Source organism: Nomascus leucogenys, chromosome 2 (assembly GCF_006542625.1).
Source record: "Nomascus leucogenys isolate Asia chromosome 2, Asia_NLE_v1, whole genome shotgun sequence".
Lineage (NCBI taxonomy): Eukaryota > Metazoa > Chordata > Mammalia > Primates > Hylobatidae > Nomascus > Nomascus leucogenys.
In genome coordinates this window covers 37,831,577-37,853,807 of record NC_044382.1, presented here as the reverse complement: position 1 = coordinate 37,853,807, position 22,231 = coordinate 37,831,577, and the positions used below count along the sequence as shown (strand labels likewise).

General features: G+C 39.9%; 1 protein-coding gene across 10 annotated transcripts in view; it reads left to right on the top strand.

Annotated features, from left to right (window-relative positions):
• LOC100607821 (protocadherin alpha-C2) overlaps positions 1–22,231 on the top strand; it is a 230,138-nt gene that overhangs the window by 120,290 nt on the left and 87,617 nt on the right. The window contains exons 1-2 of one of the 10 annotated variants that reach the window (XM_012504913.2): positions 11,471–11,755; positions 11,822–14,145. The exons of the other annotated variants lie outside the window; for them this stretch is intronic. Coding sequence (XP_012360367.2) covers positions 11,647–11,755; positions 11,822–14,145 — 2,433 coding nt within the window. The 5' untranslated portion in view covers positions 11,471–11,646. Of the gene's footprint in view, positions 1–11,470; positions 11,756–11,821; positions 14,146–22,231 lie in introns of those variants that run through there. 10 annotated transcript variants of the gene reach the window in all.

Genomic DNA, 22,231 nt, shown 5'->3' with positions numbered 1-22,231 from the left:
CGCCCATCTTGGCCTCCCAAAGTGCTGGGATTACAGGCATGAGCCACCATGCCTGACCAGGTTGTCATTATTTTTGACCAGTTCATCATTTACTCTTTCTACTTAAGATAAGTTTACATACCACAATTACAGTGTTATAATATCCTGTGTTTTTCTGTATGCTTATTCTTAGCAGTAAGTGTCTGGGCATTGAAGAGCTAGGTATTTCTTGTAGTCTTTGCAGTCTGGGCTTGTTTGTCCCTGTCCTTCTTAAGAAGGTTTTCCAGAAGGTTTTTATTTGAAGGAGCTTGGGCCTCAATCCCAATAATACTGTGGTTTTTGCAGACTAGTAGAGGTACCATCTTGGAGGTCTTGAATAAGATGCAGAATGATTATCTGGATTGCCAGGCAAAAACACTTGTTCTTTTCCCTTACTTTCTGTCAAACAGTCTCTCTTTCTCTCTCTCTCTCTCTCTCTCAAGGTGCTGGGCCATCTTGAACTAGGGGTATGGTGATGCAAGCACTCCTGTGGCCCCCACCTTGGATTGTGCTGGGTCAGACCTGTAGCCAGCACAGCCCTGGGTCTTGTCCAAGGCCTGCTGTAACCACTACCTGACTACCACCTATGTTCACTCAAGGCCCTAGGGCTCTAAGATCAGCAGGGGGTGACACCAGCCAAGTTTGCATCCTTCCCTTTAGGGTAGCAAGTTCCCCCAGGCCCTGGGCAGGCCCAGAGATGCTACTTGGGCCTGCCCAGGGATTGGAGTCAAAATACTTAGAAATTTGCCTGATGTTTTATTTGACTATGGCTAAGCTGGCACTCAAACCACAAGACAAAGTCCTTCCCATTCTTCCCTCCCCTTTCCACAGGGAGAGATGCCTCTCCCTGTGGCCAATACTACCACTGGTCCACGGGGAATCTACCGAGCCACTGCTGATGTTCACTTAAAGCTTAAGGGCTGTTCAGTTGTGCTGTGGTGAATGCTGCCAGGCCTGGGACTCTTCAAGGAAGTGGGCACCCCTCTGCCCTGGGGAAGATCCAAATATGCTTTCCAGGAGCCAAAGCCTGGACTTGGGGACCCCAAGAGCATGCTTGTTGCTCTACTCCACGTGGCCAAACTGGTACCAAAGGTGCAAGACAAAGTCCCCTTTACTTTTTCCTCTGTTTCTGTCAAACAGAAGGAATCTTTCACTGTAGCCACCACAACTAGGAATGTGCTGGATCACACCTGAAGTCAGCACATCTCAGAACCTAAGGCCCACAGTATACTACCTGGATATCACTGCTGGTTATTTGGTGCCCAAGGGCTCTTTAGTCAGCAGGTGATTAATCTTGCCAATACTGGGTCCTTCCCACCAAGGCAATGGGTTTTCTATTTGTCCAGGGTGTGTCTAGAAATGTCATCCATGAGCTAGGGCCTGGAATGGGGGCCTCATGACTCTATTCAATGCCCTATCCTACTGTGGCTGAGCTGGTATCCAAGATGCAAGACAAAGTCCTCTTTACTCTTTGCTCTCCTCTCCTTAAGCAGAAGGAAGGAGTAACTTTTGTTGCTGCAAGCTTCTCTGCCTGGGATTAGGGGAGGGGTGGCACAAGCACTCCCTTAGCTGCCCAGGCTGATGACTTCCTAGGTCATGTGCCACCCTATCCCTCTGGTTCTGAGCCCAGCCCAGCACTAGGAGTTACCTAGGAATTGCAATCCTTGTGTCCTAGACTGTCTTTCAAGTTTACCTAGAACCTCAGAGCACTTAAGCCTATAGTGATGAGGCTTGCTGAGAAACTCAAGTTCTGACTGCTGGGATGAGTGATTCGCCTCTGGCCAGGCCTGTTCTGAAAGCTCCCTTCATGTGCAGCTGCTGGCTGAGTCTAGCACAGTGTTGTTCCTCGCTATGACGGCACCGAGTTTAATGTAAAGTTCCCCAGTTGCTGTGCTTTACCTCCTCCAAGTGCGCAGACTCTCCATGTTGCTCAGCTACTGCTGGGGGATATGGGAGGGGTGATGGTGGTGATTCCAGAGTGTCTCTCCAACCCTCTTCAATGCCTCTTTTAGTGATATGTTGTTAAATCCAGGTACTACGATTGCTTACCTGATGTTTGGTTTTTGTAATGACGCTTTTCTGTGTGCAGATAGTTGTTACAATTTGGTGTTCATGTGGCGGGGGAGTGGGGGATGGTGTAGGCTTCTGTTCCACTATCTTGCTCCACCTCGATAGCCTGATGTGCAGAAGCTCTTTAGTTTAATTAGGCCCCATTTGCCAATTTTTGTTTTTGCTGCAAGTGCGTTTGGCATCTTTGTCAGAAATCTTTGCCAGGGCCTATGCCCAGAATGATATTTTCTAGGTTTTATTCTATGGTTTGTATAGTTTTAGGTTTTACATTTAACTCTTTAATCCATCTCAAGCTGATTTTTGTTCATGCTGAAAGGAAGGGGTCCAGTTTTCAACCTTTTGCATATGGTTAGCTAGTTATCCCAGCAATATTGAGTAGGAAGTCCTTTCTCCATTGCTTGTTTTTGTTGAAGATCAGATAATTGTAGGTGTGCAGCTTTATTTCTGGGTTCTCTAACCTGTCCCATTGGTCTATGTGTCTGTTTTTGTATTAGTACCATGTTGTTTTGGTTACTGTAGCCTTGTAGTATAGTTGAAGTTGGGTAGTGTGATGTCCTTCTTGTTCTTTTTGCTTAGGATTGCTTTGACAATTTGGGCTCTTTTTTTTCCATATGAATGTTAAGATAGTTTGTTTTTCTAATTCTATGAAAAATAATGTTGGTAGTTTGATAGGAACATCATTGAATCTGTGAATTGCTTTGGACAGTATGGTTATCTTAACAATGTTGTTTCTTCCTACCCATGAGCGTGGAAGGTTTTTCCATTTGTTTGTATCATCTCTGATTTCTTTCAGCAGTGTTTTATAACTCTTTTTGTAGAGATCTTTCACATCCTTGATTAGCCATATTCATAGATATTTTCTTTTTGTGTATGTCTATTGTAAATGGCATTGTGTTCTTGATTTGGCCCTCAGCTTGGATGTTGTTGGTGTACAGAAATGCTGATTTTTGTACATTGATTTTGTATGCTGAAACTTTGCTGGAGGTTTTATCAGATGTAGGAGCTTTTTGGCAGAGAATATAGGGTTTTCTAGGTATAAAATTATATTGTCTGCTAAGAGAGATAGGTTGACTTCCTCTCTTCCTATTTGGATGCCTTTTATTTCTTTCTCTTGCCTGATTTCTCTGGCTAGGACTTCCAGTAGGATGTTGAATAGGAGTGGTGACAGTGGGCATCCTTGTCTTATTCCAGGTCTCAAGGGGAATGCTTTGGATGGTATCAATCTTTTTAAACTTATTGAGGATTGTTTTAGATAATGTTCCATGTGCAATTGAGAATGTATATTATGCTGCTGTTGGCTGAATGTTCTATAGATGTTGCTATGATATGAATGTTTGTGTTCCCCAAATTCATATATTGAAACCTAATTCTCACAGTGATGGTATGAGGAGGTGAGACCTTTCAAACGTAATTAAGTCATGAGGGCAGAGCCTTCATGAATTGGATTGGTGCCCTTATAAAAAAGGCCCAGAGAGGTGCCTTGCCTCTTTCACCATGTGAGGACACAGCAAGAATGTGACATCCGTGAACCAGAAAGTGGCCTCTCCCCAGACGCTAAATCTGCTGGTGCCTGAATCATGAACTTCCAAGCCTCTAGAACTGTGAAAAAATAAATCTCTCTTGTTTATTAACTACACAGCATATAGCATTTTGTTATAATATCCTGAACAGACTAAGACAGATGTTGTTTAGGTTAGTTGGTTTTTAGTGTTGTTCACATCTTTCATTTCCTGGTGATCTTCTGCCTAGTTGTTGTCCATTATTGGAAGTGGAGTATTAAAGTCTCCAATTATGACTATTGAATTGTCTATTTCTCCCTTCATTTCTGCCAGTGTTTGCTTCATGTGTTTTGGGGCTCTATTATTAGATGCAAATATGTTTTTAGTTGCTATATCTTCCTAATTGGTCCTTTTGTCATTATAAAATGTGCTTCTTGATTTCTAGTAACACTTTTTGTCTTGTAGTCCGTTTTGTCTGATATTAGTGTAGTCACTCCAGCTATCTTGTGGTTGCTATTTGTACAATATATGTTTTTCCATTCTTTTACTTTCAATCTGTTTGTATCTTCGAATCTAAAAGTGTCTCCCGCAGACAACACATAGTTGGATCTTGTTTTCCTAAAAACTCTAGACTGACAATTCTGCCTTTTGATTGGGTTCTTTAATCTATTCACATGATGTTGCTATTGATATATTTGGATTTATATTTGTTATTTTATTCCTTTTTCTATATGTTTTAATTCTCTTTTTTCCCTATACTTTTCATTTACTGATTTATATTAAGTGAATATTTTAGAATGCAACATGGTAATTTTAAAAATAAATTTTAAACTGTATCTTTTGGGTTATTTTCACAGTAGTTTCTCTAGAGTTTACTATATATATTTTAGCTTATTGGTATCTGCTTCAGATTTATATTAACTTAATTCTAGTGAGATATAAATATGTTACTTCTAGATAGCTTTATTCCTCTTCTGCCTTTTGTGTTACTGTTACACATATTACATCTTGTAGTGGATTGAATCGTGGGCCTCAAAAATATATGTCCACATAGTAACCTTTGGAACCTGTGACCTCATTTGGAAATGAGTCTTTGAAGACATAATTATATTAAAGATTTGGGGATGAAATTACCCTAAATTTTTCAGGTGGGGGCTAATTCCAGTGAAAAGTTTGTTTTGTTTTTTAAATAAGAGATAGAATATGAGAAAACAGACACAGAGGAAAAGGCCACGCGAAGATGGAGACAGAGATTGGATTGACGTCAACAGCCACCAACACCTGGAAAAGGCAGAAACAGATTCTCCGTAGAGCCTCTAAAGGGAGTGCAACCTTGCCAATATCTTGAGTTTTGATTTCTCCTCTCCAAACCTGGGAGAAAAACTGTCTTAAGCAACCCAGTGCATAGTAATTTGTCACAGCAGCCACAGAAAACCAATGCACATTTATAGTATTATATACCCAACAATACATCGCTATAATAATTATTACTTTATGTAATCTTATATTTTTTAGAGGCACTAAAAGAAAAAAGGAGAAAATTATATATTTATAGCATTTCTTATTTGTCATTGCTAGTTCTATTCATTTATTCTTGTGGATTCATATTACCATCTGGTGTCATTTTTTATCAGATACAGCTGTTCTCCCACACACCTCTTTTATACTGTAATTGACAAATTTGTTATATTTCTATATGTTTTTGGTCCAACAATAGAGTTCTACATATTGTTTTATGCAATTAGTTAGACTCAGGTTTTCTATTTCACCTTCAAAGTGTAGCCCTTAGGCCAGGCGCAGTGGCTCACACCTGTAATCCCAGCACTTTGGGAGGCCGAGGCGGGCGGATCACAAGGTCAAGAGATTGAGACCATCCTCGCCAACATGGTGAAACCCCGTCTCTACTAAAAATACAAAAATTAGCTTGGCATGGTGGTGCGTGCCTGCAGTCCCAGCTACTCAGGAGGCTGAGGCAGGAGAATTGCTTAAACCTGGGAGGCAGAGGTTGCAGGGAACCAAGATCACGCCACTGCACTCCAGCCTGGCAACAGAGCAAGACTGTGTCTCAAAAAACAAACAAACAAAAAAAAAAACTGTGGCCCTTAGAACTTAAAGTTTGGTTCGTCAAATCAGTTCCAAGAGTAGGTGATCTAGCCCTTTCATTCTAAACACCACATGTAGTACTAGAGTACAATATTGTATTTGTTTATTTTTTCAGAGTCAGGGTCTTGCTATGTTGTCTAGATTAGGGTGCAGTGGGGCAATCATAGCTCACTCTAACCTTGAACTCCTGGGCTCAAGGGAATCCTCCTGCCTCAGTCTCCTAAGTAGCTAGGACTACAGGTGCACACCACTACACCCAGCTAATGCATTTTTTTTTTAACAGACATAAAGCACAGTTTTTTTCACAATAGATTGACAACTATAATTCATGTCTTTTTTGCTAGATGATATTAAGCCACAGATCAAAAAGTCCTAGACTTTTATGCTTACTTGAAAAAAACCTCAAATTTGGTGAATGCCATTGTATTAAGAGCTAATCTGTCTGGTCCAATCACATAATATATTTGCCTATATTCAAGTTTCATGTTTCTACATATTTGATAAACATTCACACTAGATTTTCCTTTGTGCTGCAGATAAAAATTTTCTTCAACGGTGTCTGAAAAGGGAGGCCTGCAACCACTACAAAACCACTCTGAGATTAGTTTGTTAGATAGTGCCTAACCTGAAATAAAAATCTGCTGATATAACATTCTGTAAAAAAAGCTCTATTATGTTATAGTAGAGCTCATACTATATTATGTTTTCAAGGGTAATAAGAAAAATATCATCAGATCATCATTATGGTAGCTATTTTAAGGGACTTTAATAAAAATTTGACAGTTACCATCAAACACTGGCCACCTCAATTTTAAACAGTAAACACACGAATTACTCCCATAAAAATTATAAGCATAACAGGACACTTCTTGGCTACTATTCAATACTGACTTGGACGTTCTAGATAACACAAGGTAAGATATATATGTGAATATCTATACACATATATACATATTTATATATGTGTGTGTATATATACAGTATATATGTAAGATTTTGGAAAGGAGGATAAATATATATTACATGATAAAACTTATAGTCAATATAATTTTACACTTGTAAAATCCCAGAGAACCAAAAGAAAAAAATAGAACTAAAAAAGAGTTCAATGAAATGATTAGTTTAAAAAATAAATATAAAAATATAACTTTCCCACATACCTTCAAAATGTAGAAATCCCACTAAGCAAAAAGTGATATTTCTACCAACTATAGATAAATGAAAATTCACCTTTAAATGTCTCTTATCCTCCATGAAACTCATCAAAAACAACAAAAAGTACGGCAGACAAAAAAATAAAGTCATATCTTTAATGAAACTCTGTAAAACATTTGAACCTCAACCATGATGTATATGAAGATAAGTTACTAAATGCCATGAAGACTGGACCAAGATATGAAAATGCTAGGAGAGGATACCTTTCACTGGAGATCTTGGAAAGGGCTGGTATATTGGTATTTTCTAGAGTAGTGATTCTCACTGAGATGCAAAACCAAAGACTTCTTGTTTTGGAATAAAAAGATCTAGGTACAGAGGCTAAGGGCAGGACTCTCTCACTATCCTATTTGTCAACACAAAATAGGAGAGAAGGCAGGACTAAATCTGAGAGTGAGCAGATGCGCCATTATTTCAAGATTGAACCTAAGGATGTGGCAAGGTAAGGAGAAAAGTTAGGATGACAAGTTGCCCTGCAGCCGCCAGTTCTCATCAGTTGAAGATATATTAAAACTATGGTACACATAAGCCACTCCATCAAACAGTAAATATGGCTATACTGCAAGCAGTAAAAAAGTGAACAGGCTCTGCCTCCATACAGTCAAGAACAAAAAGAAACACTTGACAAGGTTGAGAAAAATAAGTGGAAAAGAATAAAGAATTTAAAAGAACTGGAGAGAAAACTGTAGCTTTGGAATACAGAAAAAGGAGATACAGCATACTGCTAATAGATGTCCTGAAAGAGACCAAATACGTAGACAAGGGGGAAAAAATCCAAAGACATCATTCAAGAAAAAATTTTGAGATACAAATAAACTTCAGACTTTTACTTCCAGCAATGGAAATCTAGTTTGTCTTCAGCCAGTGGCATATCACAGACAACAGGCAAGCCATGAGAATGGTTGTTGGACTGCAGTTTTGGACTTTGTTACTACATGTATAGTATTTAGAATAAAAGAGCTAGGTCTCCTCATGTCAGCACTTCTTTGACCAACGGGAGTATGATTTTAAGTTTTTAGGGTCACACTTTGAAGGTGAAATATTAAAAAAAATTATAGAAAGATAAATTTTTGTTCAGATGCATCTACTGCAGCAATTTGGGAGGCTAAGGTGAAAGGATCGTTTGAGCCCAGAAGTTTGAGACCAGCTGGGCAACATAGTGAGACCTTGTCTCTACAAAAAATTAAAAATTAGCTGGGCATGGGGGTGCTTGGCCTAGGAGTTCAAGACCAGCCTGGGCAACATAGTGGGACCCTGTCTTTATAAAATATTTTTTAAAATTAGTTGGGTGTGGTGGTGTGTGCCTATAATCCTGGCTACTTGGGAGGCTGGGGTGGGAGGGTCACCTGAGCCCAGAGAGGTAGGGGCTGCAGTGAGCCACCTTCACACCACTGCACTCCAGAAGTGAGATTCTGTCCCAAAAAAGGACAAAATGAAATATCAGCAATGAAAGGTCCCGCTAAAGAGAAGTTTTGTTAATTCACAATTTTAATGTTTATCTTGTCATCTTATCCAAAAGGCAAAAATCTTTAGCCTCCCTTATCTTTGGGATATCCTTCTCTCTTAAATGTTGTTTTCTCACAAATCCCAATTTACTTGAATAAGAATGCAGTGTTATGCCAGAAGTTAGGGAGGCATATGGTGGGACAAATCCTACTGGGTGGATGCTTTCTTCATTCTTTTCACAAATGAAATCTTCTGAAAATAGACGTCAGTGGCAGTTTAAATAGAGAAACGGGAGAAAGGGAAGCCAAAAATCTGAGAAGCATGTGAAGGAGGAGGAGTTTCTGTGAAGATTTCCCATGCTGTTCTCTGTATGCATTTTTCCTTTTTCCTCACGCCCTAATCTATACCCACACATACTATCCCTCTAGGTGCAGCTCAGAATTCCTAAACCTGGTATAATTGGAGGCTTGGCTGCAGACCAAGGGGCCTGCCAAAAGTTCGGTACATCTTTACAGTTGTATTTCATCTGTTTAAGGCAGAAAGAATAAACTTTCATTCCAAAGCAGTGAGCTTGCTTAGCAGCATTAATTTAAAATGAAGAAATGCACATCCTAATCTCTGGCACTGAAGCAGAAAATTAGTTTTGGTTTTGAAATTTGGTGAAGAATAAGTTCAATTTTTATGGGCTGTTTTGCATCCTGGTGAGATCTAATGAGGTCTGTACTTGTGACTCTGCCTAAGAGGCTGACATGTTTCCTCCTTTAATTTTATCTGAGACTTGGTGTCAATGATTTTTTGGTTTCTTAATTCAAAAAGGCAAACTAGCCAAGGGGTATTTACTACTTACATTGCCTTACATCACAGTGTGCCCTTTCTAGTTCCCTGGAAGAGATAAGGAATGGGTTTGCGTGTTCAGGGAGGTAACTGGTTTTTAGTGGAACACTGGAGTTATCAATCCAACTCTCAGTGTAAAAATGAGAATGCCAGAGCTACCCCTCTCCCCACCATTTTAATCAGCAATTTTTAAATATTTTAAAATATTATAGAAATATGCAGGCTGATGCCAGATGCGGTGGCGCGGGGCTCGCGCCTGTAATCCCAGCACTTTGGGAGGCCGAGGCAGGTGGATCACTTGAGGTCAGGAGTTCGAGACCAGCTTGAGCAATATGGCGAAACCTCATCTCTAATAAAAATACAAAAATTAGCCGAACGTGGTGGTGCGTGCTTGTAGTCCTAGCTACTTAGGAGGCAGAGGCAAGAGAATTGCTTGAACCTGGGAGAAGAGGTTGCAGGGAGCCCAGATCATGCCACTGCACTCCAGCCTGGGTGACAGAGTAAGACCCTGTCTCAAAAAAAAAGAAAAAATAAATAAAAAAAGTTAAAAAAAATGCAGGGTGAGTGCAGTGGCTCATGTCTGTAATCCTAGCACTTTAGGAGGCTGAGCTAAGATGGGAGGATCGCTTGAGCCCAGGAGTTTGAGACCAGACTGGGCAACACAGCAACACACCCATCTCGAAAGGAAGGAAGGAAGGAAGGAAGGAAGGAAGGAAGGAAGGAAGGAAGGAAAAAAATTTCAAACATACACAAAAGTCGAGAGAATTGTGTGATTGACCCCAATGTACCATTACCCAGCTTCAATAATTATCGATAATTTTAGGCAGGTTTCTACCAGAAAATATGTCCTGGAAACTTTAATTCTTGATCTGTGTTCAGATTTTGCCTTTCAAATTTTTCATTATTGGGGCTTTGAGCATATTGCACCTGTATTAAAAGAAGGATTTGAGTGAGGAATTTAGTGCTTAATAGTCAATAGTCAATGAGCCTCCTTTTGGCTCCCCTCCTTCTTAGGGAAAGGAACTGGTTGTAGGGTGTTAGGCAGAATTTGGGTGTATCTGTTGTGGCTGGAGATGTTTCTCATAGAACTGATCACTGTCCCAATATCCATGCAAAAGACCAAATTAAAATCGAGGAGAAATACCTAATGTAAATAACGAGTTAATGGGCGCAGCACACCAACATGGCGCATGTATACATATGTAACAAACCTGCACGTTGTGCAAATGTACCCTAGAACTTAAAGTATAATAATAATTTTTTAAAAAGCGAGGCTGGAGAAAGGGTGGGTATCTAGCCTATTCTTATCCTGCCTCATGGTGTTTTCTAAATATTTACAGAAAGAAAATTTACAGAGTAGTTTCCTGGTCAAACCCTGATGAGTATCTCAGTACTTTCCCCTCCACTTCTCACGTCCTCTTTGGGGACGGGTCGTCAAGTGTTTGAGTTTCTAGTTATTGGTATTGACTGGTTTATAACCTCCTCTTTCACCCAGATCGTCAAGGGCCGTTTGCAAAGCACTCCCAAGTAGAGCCTCTTGGAGAGGGAGAAACTGCTGTCACGCAAAAAAAGCCTTGAGCTCGCTGGCTCCGCTGCCTGGAAAAGCCAGAGTCCGGAGGCAGTTTGATGCGGACACTATTCCCCAACCTTCTTCCTCTCCTTGTCGTCTCTATTGCACTCTTGGCAGTTCCTGGGATACAAGAGGGTGCAGGACAGACTTCAACCCGCAGCAGGATCCAGCGCGGAAAGCCCCGCAGCACTTGTTTCTGGGGGCTCCTGTTTCCTTAAGCCTAGAAGGTGTGGTCGCTCACGTTCACGGTCCCGCCTCTCGCCGCCTCCGCCCTGCAGCTCCATGCGGAGTCCCGCCCTCTCCGCGGGAGAGGTGCGCCGGGGTCAGAGCGCCGGGACCCGACGCGCGACTCCCGAAGGGTGGCAGGAGGAGCCCAGAGGGGCTCAGCCTCAGTTACCAGCAATCTGCAGGCAGAGGTTGTGGAGGTTAAGATCTGGGCAGCCTCAGGGCGTTGTCCTAGAAAACACCTTTTAAGGAGAGAAGTGTTAGTGTCTCCGGGCGTCTCCCAAGCTCCGCCCTGCGCCCGCGGCCAGCGCTGTGGGCGAGACCCCAGCCCGCTGCTACTGGAGACGGCACCTCTCGCGCCCGGGCGGGCAGCCTCGTCTCTGCACCCCTAGGCGGCGCTGCTCTCCTCAACACCCGGCCGGCTCCGCTTTCCCAGACGGCTGCCCAGCCTCCAGCCTAGCAAGCCCGGCTCCCAGCCGGCCAGCCCGGACAATGCCGGCGTTCGGGAGGCGCAACGTCGGCGGTCGCTGAGCATCCAGCCCGCAGCAGTGACGGCCGGCAGGAACGTGCTCTTCCTCGCGCCTCCTGCTCTCCAGGAGTCCGGAGCATGGTCCTGGGTCACCGTTGGTGTAGCGTGTTGGTGGAACGTGGACGCCCAGAGGGAGGATGGTGGGCTGGGGGGTGGCAGTTTTATGTTTGTGGGTTTCCTGCGGCGCTGCCGCGGGACAGCTCGAGTACTCAGTGCCGGAGGAGACGGAGCGGAGCGTAGCCGTAGGCAATGTCGCCGCGGGACAGCTCGAGTACTCAGTGCCGGAGGAGACGGAGCGGGGCGTAGCCGTAGGTAATGTCGCCGCGGACTTGAGGCTGCCAGCGGCCGCTATGTCCTCGCGGAACTTTCGCTTCCTTTCCAGCCACCGCGAGCTCTACTTCGGGGTGGATCTACCCAGCGGCAACTTGGTGGTCAGAGAGCCGGCGGACCGCGAGCGGCTGTGCAGGGCCAAAGCTGCCTGCGTCTTGACCTACGACCTGGTGCTCGAGGACCCGCTGGAGCTGCACAAGATTCGGGTTCACGTCCTGGACACCAATGACAACTCACCTCTCTTTCCTGCCGGCGACGTGCAGCTGCACATCCCTGAGTTCCTGACGCCTGGAGCCCGCTTTACTCTCCCGAATGCCCAAGATGACGACGAGGGAAGCAATGGGATACTAAACTACAGCCTAAGCCCCAGTCAGCACTTTCGCCTGGACATGGGATCGCGGGTTGACGGCAGCGAATACCCGGAGTTGGTGTTGGAGAAAGCACTTGATCGCGAACAGCGCGCCACCCACCTGCTGGTGCTTACAGCTCGGGACAGCGGGTTACCTGCCCGCTCAGGAGAAGCACAAGTCACCATCATTGTGGTGGACACAAATGACAACGCGCCTGTATTTGAGTGCTCCGTATACCGCACCAAGGTTCCAGAGACTGCACCCAATGGGACTGTGTTATTCCGAGTTCAAGCCTTGGATCCAGATGAAGGGTCCAATGGGGAAGTCCGATACTCCCTAAGCAATAGCACGCAAGCAGAGCTGCGACACCGCTTTCACGTGCACCCTAAAAGTGGGGAGGTGCAAGTAGCTGCTTCACTAGGTCCGCCTGAAACTCTCTTGGAGGCATACATTGAGGCGAGGGACGAAGGTGTCTTTGGTTTAGCTAGCACCGCTAAACTGCTGGTGGAGGTGACTGACGTGAACGATCATGCCCCCGAACTGGACTTCATGACTCTTTCGAACCCAGTACCCGAGGACGCTGCCCCTGGCACAGTGATTGCTCTCTTTAGTGTAAAGGATGAAGACCTTGATTCTAATGGTAGGGTCATTTGTGGCATGTCTAGTGCAGGCCCTTTTCAGCTGACGGCTTCCTTTGACAACTACTACAGCCTGCTGATTGATGGGCCCCTGGACCGGGAGCAGATCAGTGAATACCAAGTCCTGATCATGGCCTCAGATAGTGGCTCACCCCCACTTAGCACCCGAAGGACAATCACTGTGTCAGTCGCTGATGTGAATGACAATACACCAAGCTTTCCTCAACCCCAGCAGGAACTTTTCGTTGCCGAAAACAATGGCCCTGGGGCCTCTCTAGGCCGAGTGTTTGCCCAGGACCCCGACCTGGGGAAGAATGGCCTTGTCTCTTATGAGCTGTTGGATGTTATCTCTGAAGGGCCACCAGCCTCTAGCTTGGTGGCAGTGGAATCATCCAGTGGGGCTATCACTGCCAAAACTTCCTTTGACTTCGAGCAGCTCAGGGGGTTTCGTTTCCAAGTAGAAGGCCGGGATGGTGGCATTCCTCCCAGAAGTGCAACAGTGACTATAAACTTGTTTGTGGTAGATAGGAATGACAATTATCCGGTTATCTTGTTTCCCTTGCCCAGAAATGGTTCTGTCCCAGTGGAAATTGTGCCCCGCTCTGCCAGGACTGGACACTTGGTCACAAAAGTGGTAGCAGAGGATGCAGACAGTGGTTCTAATGCTTGGCTTTCCTACCACATCTCCCGGTCGTCTGACTCTAGTCTTTTTAGAATTTCAGCCAATATAGGTGAGCTCCGTACTGCTCGCTTAGTTCTTCCCGCTGATGCAGTTAAGCAGAGGGTGGTGGTAGTGGTTCGGGACCATGGAGACCCACCACTTTCCTCCTCTGTCACTCTGGGTGTGCTGTTGAGCAACTCTGTCCCTCAGTTACTTCCAGACTTTGAAGATGTCTGGGAACCAGGAGGACAGCTTTCTGCCCAGAACTTGTATTTAGTAATTGCCTTGGCTTGTATTTCCTTTTTATTTCTGGGGTGCTTACTTTTCTTCGTGTGTACCAAGTTGCACCAGAGCCCAGGCTGTTGCCCTCAGAGCTGCTGTCACTCTACAGAGGATCTGAGGTATGGAAGGAAGATGGTTTCAAATCCTTGCATGACATCAGCCACCATAGATGTCACTACAGTTGAGAGACTTTCTCAGACTTATCTCTATCGGGCCTCTCTGGGACTTGGTTCTGATAATAACAGTTTGCTATTGCGTGGGGAGTACAATGCTGCCGACCTGCGAAATCTTGCCCCTGGGGTAGGACTGAATTTGCCAATATCCTGTATTCAGATTCGGAATAGGAAAGGGGATCACGCTAATGTCAATGCCATGGTAAGCAAATTTTATGGAATTTGATTCCTTTGACCATGAGATGGCTGCTAGCTGTATTCTGAAATATTTCTTAGACAAGCCTTTCACAACATTTCATCAATTGAATTAAACACTCCTTCTTGGCATTTCCTGTGCCAAGAAATCTGGAAGTATAGAAGTATTAGAAGATTGCCCTAGGCCTCAAGGGACTTATAGTTTATTTTTGAGAAACAAGGGTAAAAATTAAAACCTATTTAAGAACAATAAAAGTAATATGACATAAAGGTCTAAAATTAAAAATAAAATACCAAAATATTTTATAAGCAACAGATGTGTAAGGCACTCTACTATTTAAAGTGAAGAATGAAAAATAAGTAAGAGTCTGCTTTATATGAATATAATATGGAAGGTGAAACATTTACTTAAGCTATTGCAATGCATTATTAAAAGATGACAATAACCACAAAAGATGTAAAAATAAATTACAATGGGGGTTAAAAGAAGGGAGAAAGGGAACATAAGAGAACACTTGAGTGGGGAGGAAGGAGTCAGACAAGGCTTTGTGATAGAGATCACAGATTTAGTTGGATCTTTAATATGACATACCATTTAATAAAAAACAGTGTATTCTCTAGCCTGTACTTTTCATGAATACCATTTTGGTGAAGGTGTCTTCTTTGAGAATGACACCCTAAAACATAGCTAATAGCTCCATAGCAGTGTTTTGTAAGTACACAAAAATTGTAAGCCTCTCTCATGACATCTATTTATACTGATAGGAGATCATATTGTTGGATATAGGACTTGACAACCTTTTGTTTTGTGTTTCTATTGATAATATTTTACAAAGAGGAAAGATGAGTAATTTTTATGTCAGAAATATTTATGTGTTCAAAGCTGCACTTACCATCCAAAGTCCATTCAACTTGGATTTAATTTCTTTTATTTTAGGGGACAAATACACTTAACAAATAAGTAAATATCATTTTTGAGAGTAATGTATCTAATAAAAGTTAAGTGATTCAAATACTTCAATTTATCTGTTAGTGGCCCTTGGCATTTCAAAACTGTTTTTTTTTTTTTGAGATAGGGGTCTCACTATGTTGCCCAGGCTGGTCTCAAACTCCTAGCCTCAAGTGATCCTCCCACCTAGGCCTCCCAAAGTGCTGGGATTACAGGCATGAGCCACTGCAGCTGGCCCTCAAACTTCTTGAGTGCAGTTAGGACAACATTTTGAAGCAATTCTACATTATTACTTTTTGACTTCTCATAGAAATCCTAGATGCAAGAGAAGGAGGTGTGTAGAAATGAAGGAAGGAAAATGAAGCATTCCTTGTTTTACTATTCTAGGCAATAAGGGGAAAAGTGGCTTGTAAGTTATTCTTCCTCAAGTAATGATGTTAACTGCAAATAAAATAAATTTACATATGTTAAAATTTTCCATACTTAATATTTTCACAATATAATAGAATCCAGCATATAAGATATGCTTAGTAAATGCTGACTGAATGAATAAATATGTGCATATATGAATTGGATGGTAACACTGTTCAACACAGAGGGAAAAACTTTAACTTACTTTTCTACTTTAGTTGTGTATATGTGGTTAACACTTTAAAGGTCACTTTCAAATGTACTGTTTCAATGATTATTTTCTTCCTCATGACCTACACTAATAACATAACAGAGGAATTTTCTGATTCTAGAGCTAGCATGAGAAACTTCAATGCCGTGTCTGGGACTAAGTATGAGTCCAGTTCTATAGATGACAAAGGAATTAATAGGTATGCACATCATTACATTGTGATATTTGCAGTGGATACTATTTAATAGAATCTCAGTTAATTTTAGGGAAGGAAATTGGTGCACTACAATCCTAATATTTCAGGTATCAGAGCACTTAATATGTGAACACGTTTCCTACCAAGAAATTTCACTATTTATTTCTTTTATTTTCGTTGCTTTCTGTAACAAAAAGAGATGATAATACCAGTAATGGCTATAAAGTTTGGGAGTGAGGAATTTTTTTTAGAAACACATTTTCACTAGACTAGAAAGGAAACATAAGTAAGCGATAGGAAGTCCAATGAATCTAGAAGTTAGAAGGAAAATTAGCTATTTAAAAGGAAAAATATAGGAAATAACAGAGGAAAAAACAACCCTTCAAACCAAATTTTTAAACATATATGAATGATTAACAAAATAGTAGAGATATACTGTTCATATATGCAGGAATATTGTACCATCCCATTCATTCAGTTGAAGAATCTTTTTCCATCATTGTTGATATTTTGCTTTTTAGGTAGATAATTGGTCTGCTAATAATTGTTGTGGGCTGGATATTTCCTTATAAATAAATGAATTATGATTCATAAAAACATGAATAAAATAACTTCTATAAATATGGGGTATTTGTAATTCACAAAGGCATTTGTTATTTACTTCTTCATGTTCAGTTACCTATTGATCTGATCTTAATTCTTTAGAAAAGAATTCTTGTCATAGTATCCTGAATGCCTTAATAATGACAGGATTCTAGAAATAACATATTTATTGCTTTCATTTTATTTCAAATCATTTGAAAAGCATGACATTTAACAATGATTATGTGTCTGAGTCTTATAGAATCATGTTGATGCATATGTGTTTATATTTTGCTCAAATTCTAAGTTCTTTCATTTTAGTTTACCGTAAGTTTACAGTATATATTAACATAGCCTGTAATACTAAAAATTATCAGTTTAAGAAATTCAGGAAAACATGGTTTTTATCTCTATATTTCCAATTGATAATATTTAAGGTATAAACAAAATTGATTCACTGATTGTATAACAATTAGACAATGTGTACCTCATGTCCATTTTTTTCTGTTAATATTCCTGATGGGCAATTTAAATTTTTTAGAATGGTATCTAAGATGGTACTTCTGAGATATAAATTTCTACTTATTAAAAACTGATTGCATTGACAATTTTTAAAGGTATAAATATATTAATATAGCAAAAATGCATGAAACACTTACCATACAACTGGCCTTATTAAATTTCCACGTGAAAGTTATACATAGTTTGAACATACCAATGTTATATTAGTGTATTGTTCACCTGGAATTAAAGCATCTTGTTTTTTGCCAGGGTATATAGGAAATAGGATATCTCCTCTTTGCAATGTCATTTGTTAACAGTAGTAGAATGTTTATGGCATTCAAGGTGCTTTATTTAACATACATTCCACAAGTAGACTTTCCCATAGGGTAATTAGATGTTTTGTATATCTATTTTGACTTTGAAGCTGATAGCCACACTAAAAAACTTTAGAATGATGAAACTAAGGAAGTTTGCATGACATATGAAATATATTCAAATTAAAAAACTCATATAGACAACACAACAATATTGTATAATATAGACCCTCAAACCAGTAAAAAGGAAAGAAAAAGAACATTATAATTTGAGTGGACATAAGAGAAAAGCAATACCTTGGAAACATATAAGTGGGAAAGTATTGACAATGTGTCTCATAATGTTAATGACCTATTGACTTTTGTTGTCTTCAATATATTCAGTTAGAGGGAAACAATAATATTTCAACAACTAAATTAACTTAGCTAGGTTGGGATGAAGGTGGACTAAATTGCTGAAAGGTTTTTACAATGCTCAAATGCATGTCATATGAATATCAGAAATATTAACACTTGGCAGAACTTCAAGTGAATATGGATTACAGTCCAGGATCCTGACTAAAGTATTATGGGAAGTAAGGACTTTGTTGGTAAGGGTTGTTCTTAAGAAACAAAGCTAAATAATAAAGGTAGATAGCCACTCATTTTGTTCCCTATTTTAATTGATGGCGTAAGATAATGGTTCAGGATATAAATAAATTACATGTCTCTTTTATACTGCATTTATGAAAAAGAAAGCACTATAAACACAAAAGGTTATTATATATTCATTTGGAACTCGTTTTGGAATCTAGAAATAAATATGCAATCTTGTATTCTCCTATGCTGTAGAGAAAGATAAACACTTTATTTCTAACCCATCCCAAATTCCTTGGCTGTTCCTAGAGCCATCTGGTTACCATCTACAGATATTCTGTGTTCATAGGGGCACTCTAATGACATACCTTCAAAATGTACTCTGAATTCAAACACATTATGGTTATTCTTTAGAATTGTTAAGCAAAGACTACAGCTGTTTTTTTTAAATTCAAAATAATGTTAATATAAAATAAAAACCAATTAAGAGGTCTTAATAGTGGGTTTTTAGGTTGATTTGTCTTTTTCTTTTCTTATTAGGTTAGGCTGGCCATGTTAAACAAGTTGGAAATCCTGTCTCTATCTCTGTCTCTCTCACATTTTTTTTCCTATTCCTTGGACATGTTTACTGAGATTGGTGATATAGCTTTCTTAAATATTTGGTAGAATTCACTAGTGAAGCTCTCTGTACCTAAAGTTTTCTTTGTAGGAAAATTTTAATTGAGATCAAATTTCTTTGTATTTTTATTGCTCCTATTTCATTCCTGTACATTTAATTTTTTCAGATATATGTTAGTTTTGTCTGTACTTTTGAATATTTTGGCATAAAGTTGTTTATAATGTCCTGTTATGACTTTTTTTCACATCTGCAGGATCTGTAGTGATGTTTCCCTTTTCAATCCTGGTGTTAGTGTCACCTCTGATTTTTCTTGACTAGACTTGGAAGTAGTTTATTAATGATATTAGTCTTTCCAAGGCTAACTTTTGGTGTTTTGGGTTCTCTTTCTTGTATGCTTGCTTTCTGTTTTATTAATTTTCATATTTTATTAATTTATTTCCTTCCTCATATGTTTATATTTCAGTGTGCAATAGAAGTACTTTAAACATACTTTTCATTTCTATTTCCTCACACAAAATATTTAAAAGATTTGTACTTAATTGTGGAGATTTGTCAAAATTAATAATAATCAGTGCTTCATCAAGGGCATTCTTACTGGTATTTTTCTTACTGCAAATGTCCGATCATGAATGTAATAACCACCAGTACAGTGTGGAGCCACTGCTTTGACTTCTTCTATGGTTCTATGGTGGCCAGCTTTACCCACCAATGCTTTTGTATTATCAATGCAAGTGTAAATATAGTGAAAAATGCAAATAATGTTTTAACATTATTTTGAAAATTATTTTCACCTCATAAACACCCAAAGGGTCCATAGACCATACTTTGAGAACTACCATTCAAATTCTATCGTTTCTTCTTTTTTTAAATTAATTGTAACATTTCTGTAATGGGTCTTCAACTATTTGATTACCCTGAGGTACAGTTCACACAGGAAAGGCAGGATAAATGTTTGATTCTTTCCCTTTGTTTAGCAATATTCAAAATAATGAATTGATTCCTGACCATCTTACAAAAAGGACCAAGGCCTTTTTTAGGTGTCATTATGAACTCATTGACTTAAACATATTTGATATGGCCCCATCCATGGCAATTATTATCTTTTTAATGATCAAATTATGCTAACTTTGGCAAGTTGGGAACTGTTCAGCTTTGCTCCTGAGTCTTTGTGAGTGTGTTTGTGTATCTTGTTTTAAACCTTTTATTTTGGAATAATTATAGATTCACATAAAGCTGCAAAACTAGTACAGAGAGATCCCATGTGCTCGTCACCCACTTTTCCTCAGTGATAACACCCTGAATCATTTTCACGTGAGTCTTAATAGTCTTTTGAATGCTTCCTTGATTTCTGGTATTACAAGATGTTCAGATTATCTTGTACATTTCCTTTCCCAGAATCAGCCATTTTTCAAAGAGCTTTCACTTATTTTTAGTGAAAGATGATACTTAGAGATATAATCTCAGCAACAGGTGTGCTTATTGCTACTGGGTCAGTTGGTGTTTCTAGGTATTTTCAGTTACTGAGCTAAGGGATGTCCATTTTTTAAAAGATAAAATTCATCACATATTTATACTAATCTAATTCAAGTTCAGCACTCCAAGGTTTTTACTTAACTTCATCAATCTTACATTCCTATTTCTCCCATACCTCAAATCCCAGTTTCATTTACATCAACAGAATTACTCATTTGTTATCCCACGGGACTCAAACAATGGACTTAGAAAACAATTTCAGCACTACAGAAATAATATGATACTGTAGCAGTTTAAGCTTTTGTCATTCTTTTCATTTATAAGGCACATCCTTACAAATGCCCAGTAGGCATGTACAGTCAAATTATTGTGTTTTAAAGTATCTTGGAAAAGTTCCTGTCTGTGTAGTTAAGCTACCAGCTAGATACAGAGCTAGGCTTTTTTCAAGTTGCTTTCAAATTTAGGGCTTGCTTTTTAAATTTTAATTTTCTTTTATAATTATGTGAAATATTTACATGGCTCCAAAATAAACTTATAAAACAAAATATATTTAGAGAAGTCTAGTATCTGCTATTCCATACAATACACATTCTTCCCCAGTTTGATTTTTTTCACTTAAAAATATAAACGAGATTATTTCATAGTAGTATAGTATTTACACTTATTCCATACTTCTTAATGGTGTCTTTTGATTAGCAATTGAGCTCCAATTTATCAATATTATATATATATATTTTTTTGAGACAGATTCTCATTCTGTTGTCCAGGCTGGAGTAAAGTGGTATGATCTTGGCTCACTGCAGTCTCTGCCTCCCGGGTTCAAGCGATTCTCCCACCTCAGCCTCCAGAGTAGCGGGGATTATAGGCGCCCGCCACCACACCCAGCTAATTTTTATACTTTTAGTAGAGACAGGGTTTCACCATGTTGGCCAGGCTGGTCTCGAACTCCTGACCTTAAGTGATCTGCCCGCCTTGGCCTCCCAAAGTGCTGGGATTAGAGGCCTAAGCCACCATGCCCAGCCAATGTTGTCTTTTTTATTTAATATTCTTTCTATCCCTTTAAACGTATCTTGCTTCAAGTCATGAAGATATATTCCTGTGTTTTCTTCTATAACATTGCTATCCAATAGAACTTTCTGACATGTTATAAATTTTCTCTATCTGCATATGTGGGATGTGTAGCTACCAAGCACTTGAAATGTGGCTAGTGAAACTGGGCTACTCAATTTTTAATGTTACTAATTTTAATTAATTTAAGCTTAAATAACCACGTCTATTTAGTGGTTGCTGTAGTTCCGGAAGCTTTCTTGTTTTAACTTGCACATTTAGATCTTAAATTTCCTGAAACTGCTTTTGAATATAGTGCAATGTAGAAGTCAAGATTTATATTTTCCGCGTGTAAATCCAGTTAGATTGTCTACTTACACAGCACTATTGAATAAAAAGACCATCCTTTTCTCACTGCTACTGTGCAGTGCTACCTTTGTCATAAGCCACGTGACTTTATATATTTTGTTTCTGGACTGTCTATTCTGTTTCATTGATCAACTTGTCTATTCTTGTGCCAATACCATTCTGTGTTAAATATAGTAGCTTTTCATTTGTATTGATATCTAATTGTGTAAGTTCTCTCACTTTGTTCTTCTGCTTCAAGATTAACTGAGCTATTTTTGGCCCTTTGCATTTCTATATAAATTGTAGATTCAGCTTCTCAGTTTCTATTTAAAAACACCCTGCTCTGATTTTAATTGGCACTATATTGAATCTGTAGAAAATACGGGGTATATTGAAAATATTTTATTTTGATCTTTATTGAATCTATAAAAATATGAGGCTTGTTAACATATTGACAGTATTGAGACAGACAACCCATTAACAAGGTATATTCTTCCATTTATCTTTTTTTTTTTGAGACGGAGTCTCGCTCTGTCGCCCAGGCTGGAGTGCAGTGGCGCAATCTCGGCTCACTGCAAGCTCCGCCTCCCGGGTTCACGCCATTCTCCTGCCTCAGCCTCTCCGAGTAGCTGGGACTACAGGCGCCCGCCACCACGCCCGGCTAATTTTTTGTATTTTTCGTAGAGACGAGGTTTCACTGTGTTAGCCAGGATGATCTCAATCTCCTGACCTCGTGATCCGCCCACTTCGGCCTCCCAAAGTGCTGGGATTACAGGTGTGAGCCACCGCACCCAGCCTCTTCCATTTATTTTATTATTTTATCTTAACGTTTATGTGTGTGTATGTGTATGTAGAGGTATTGC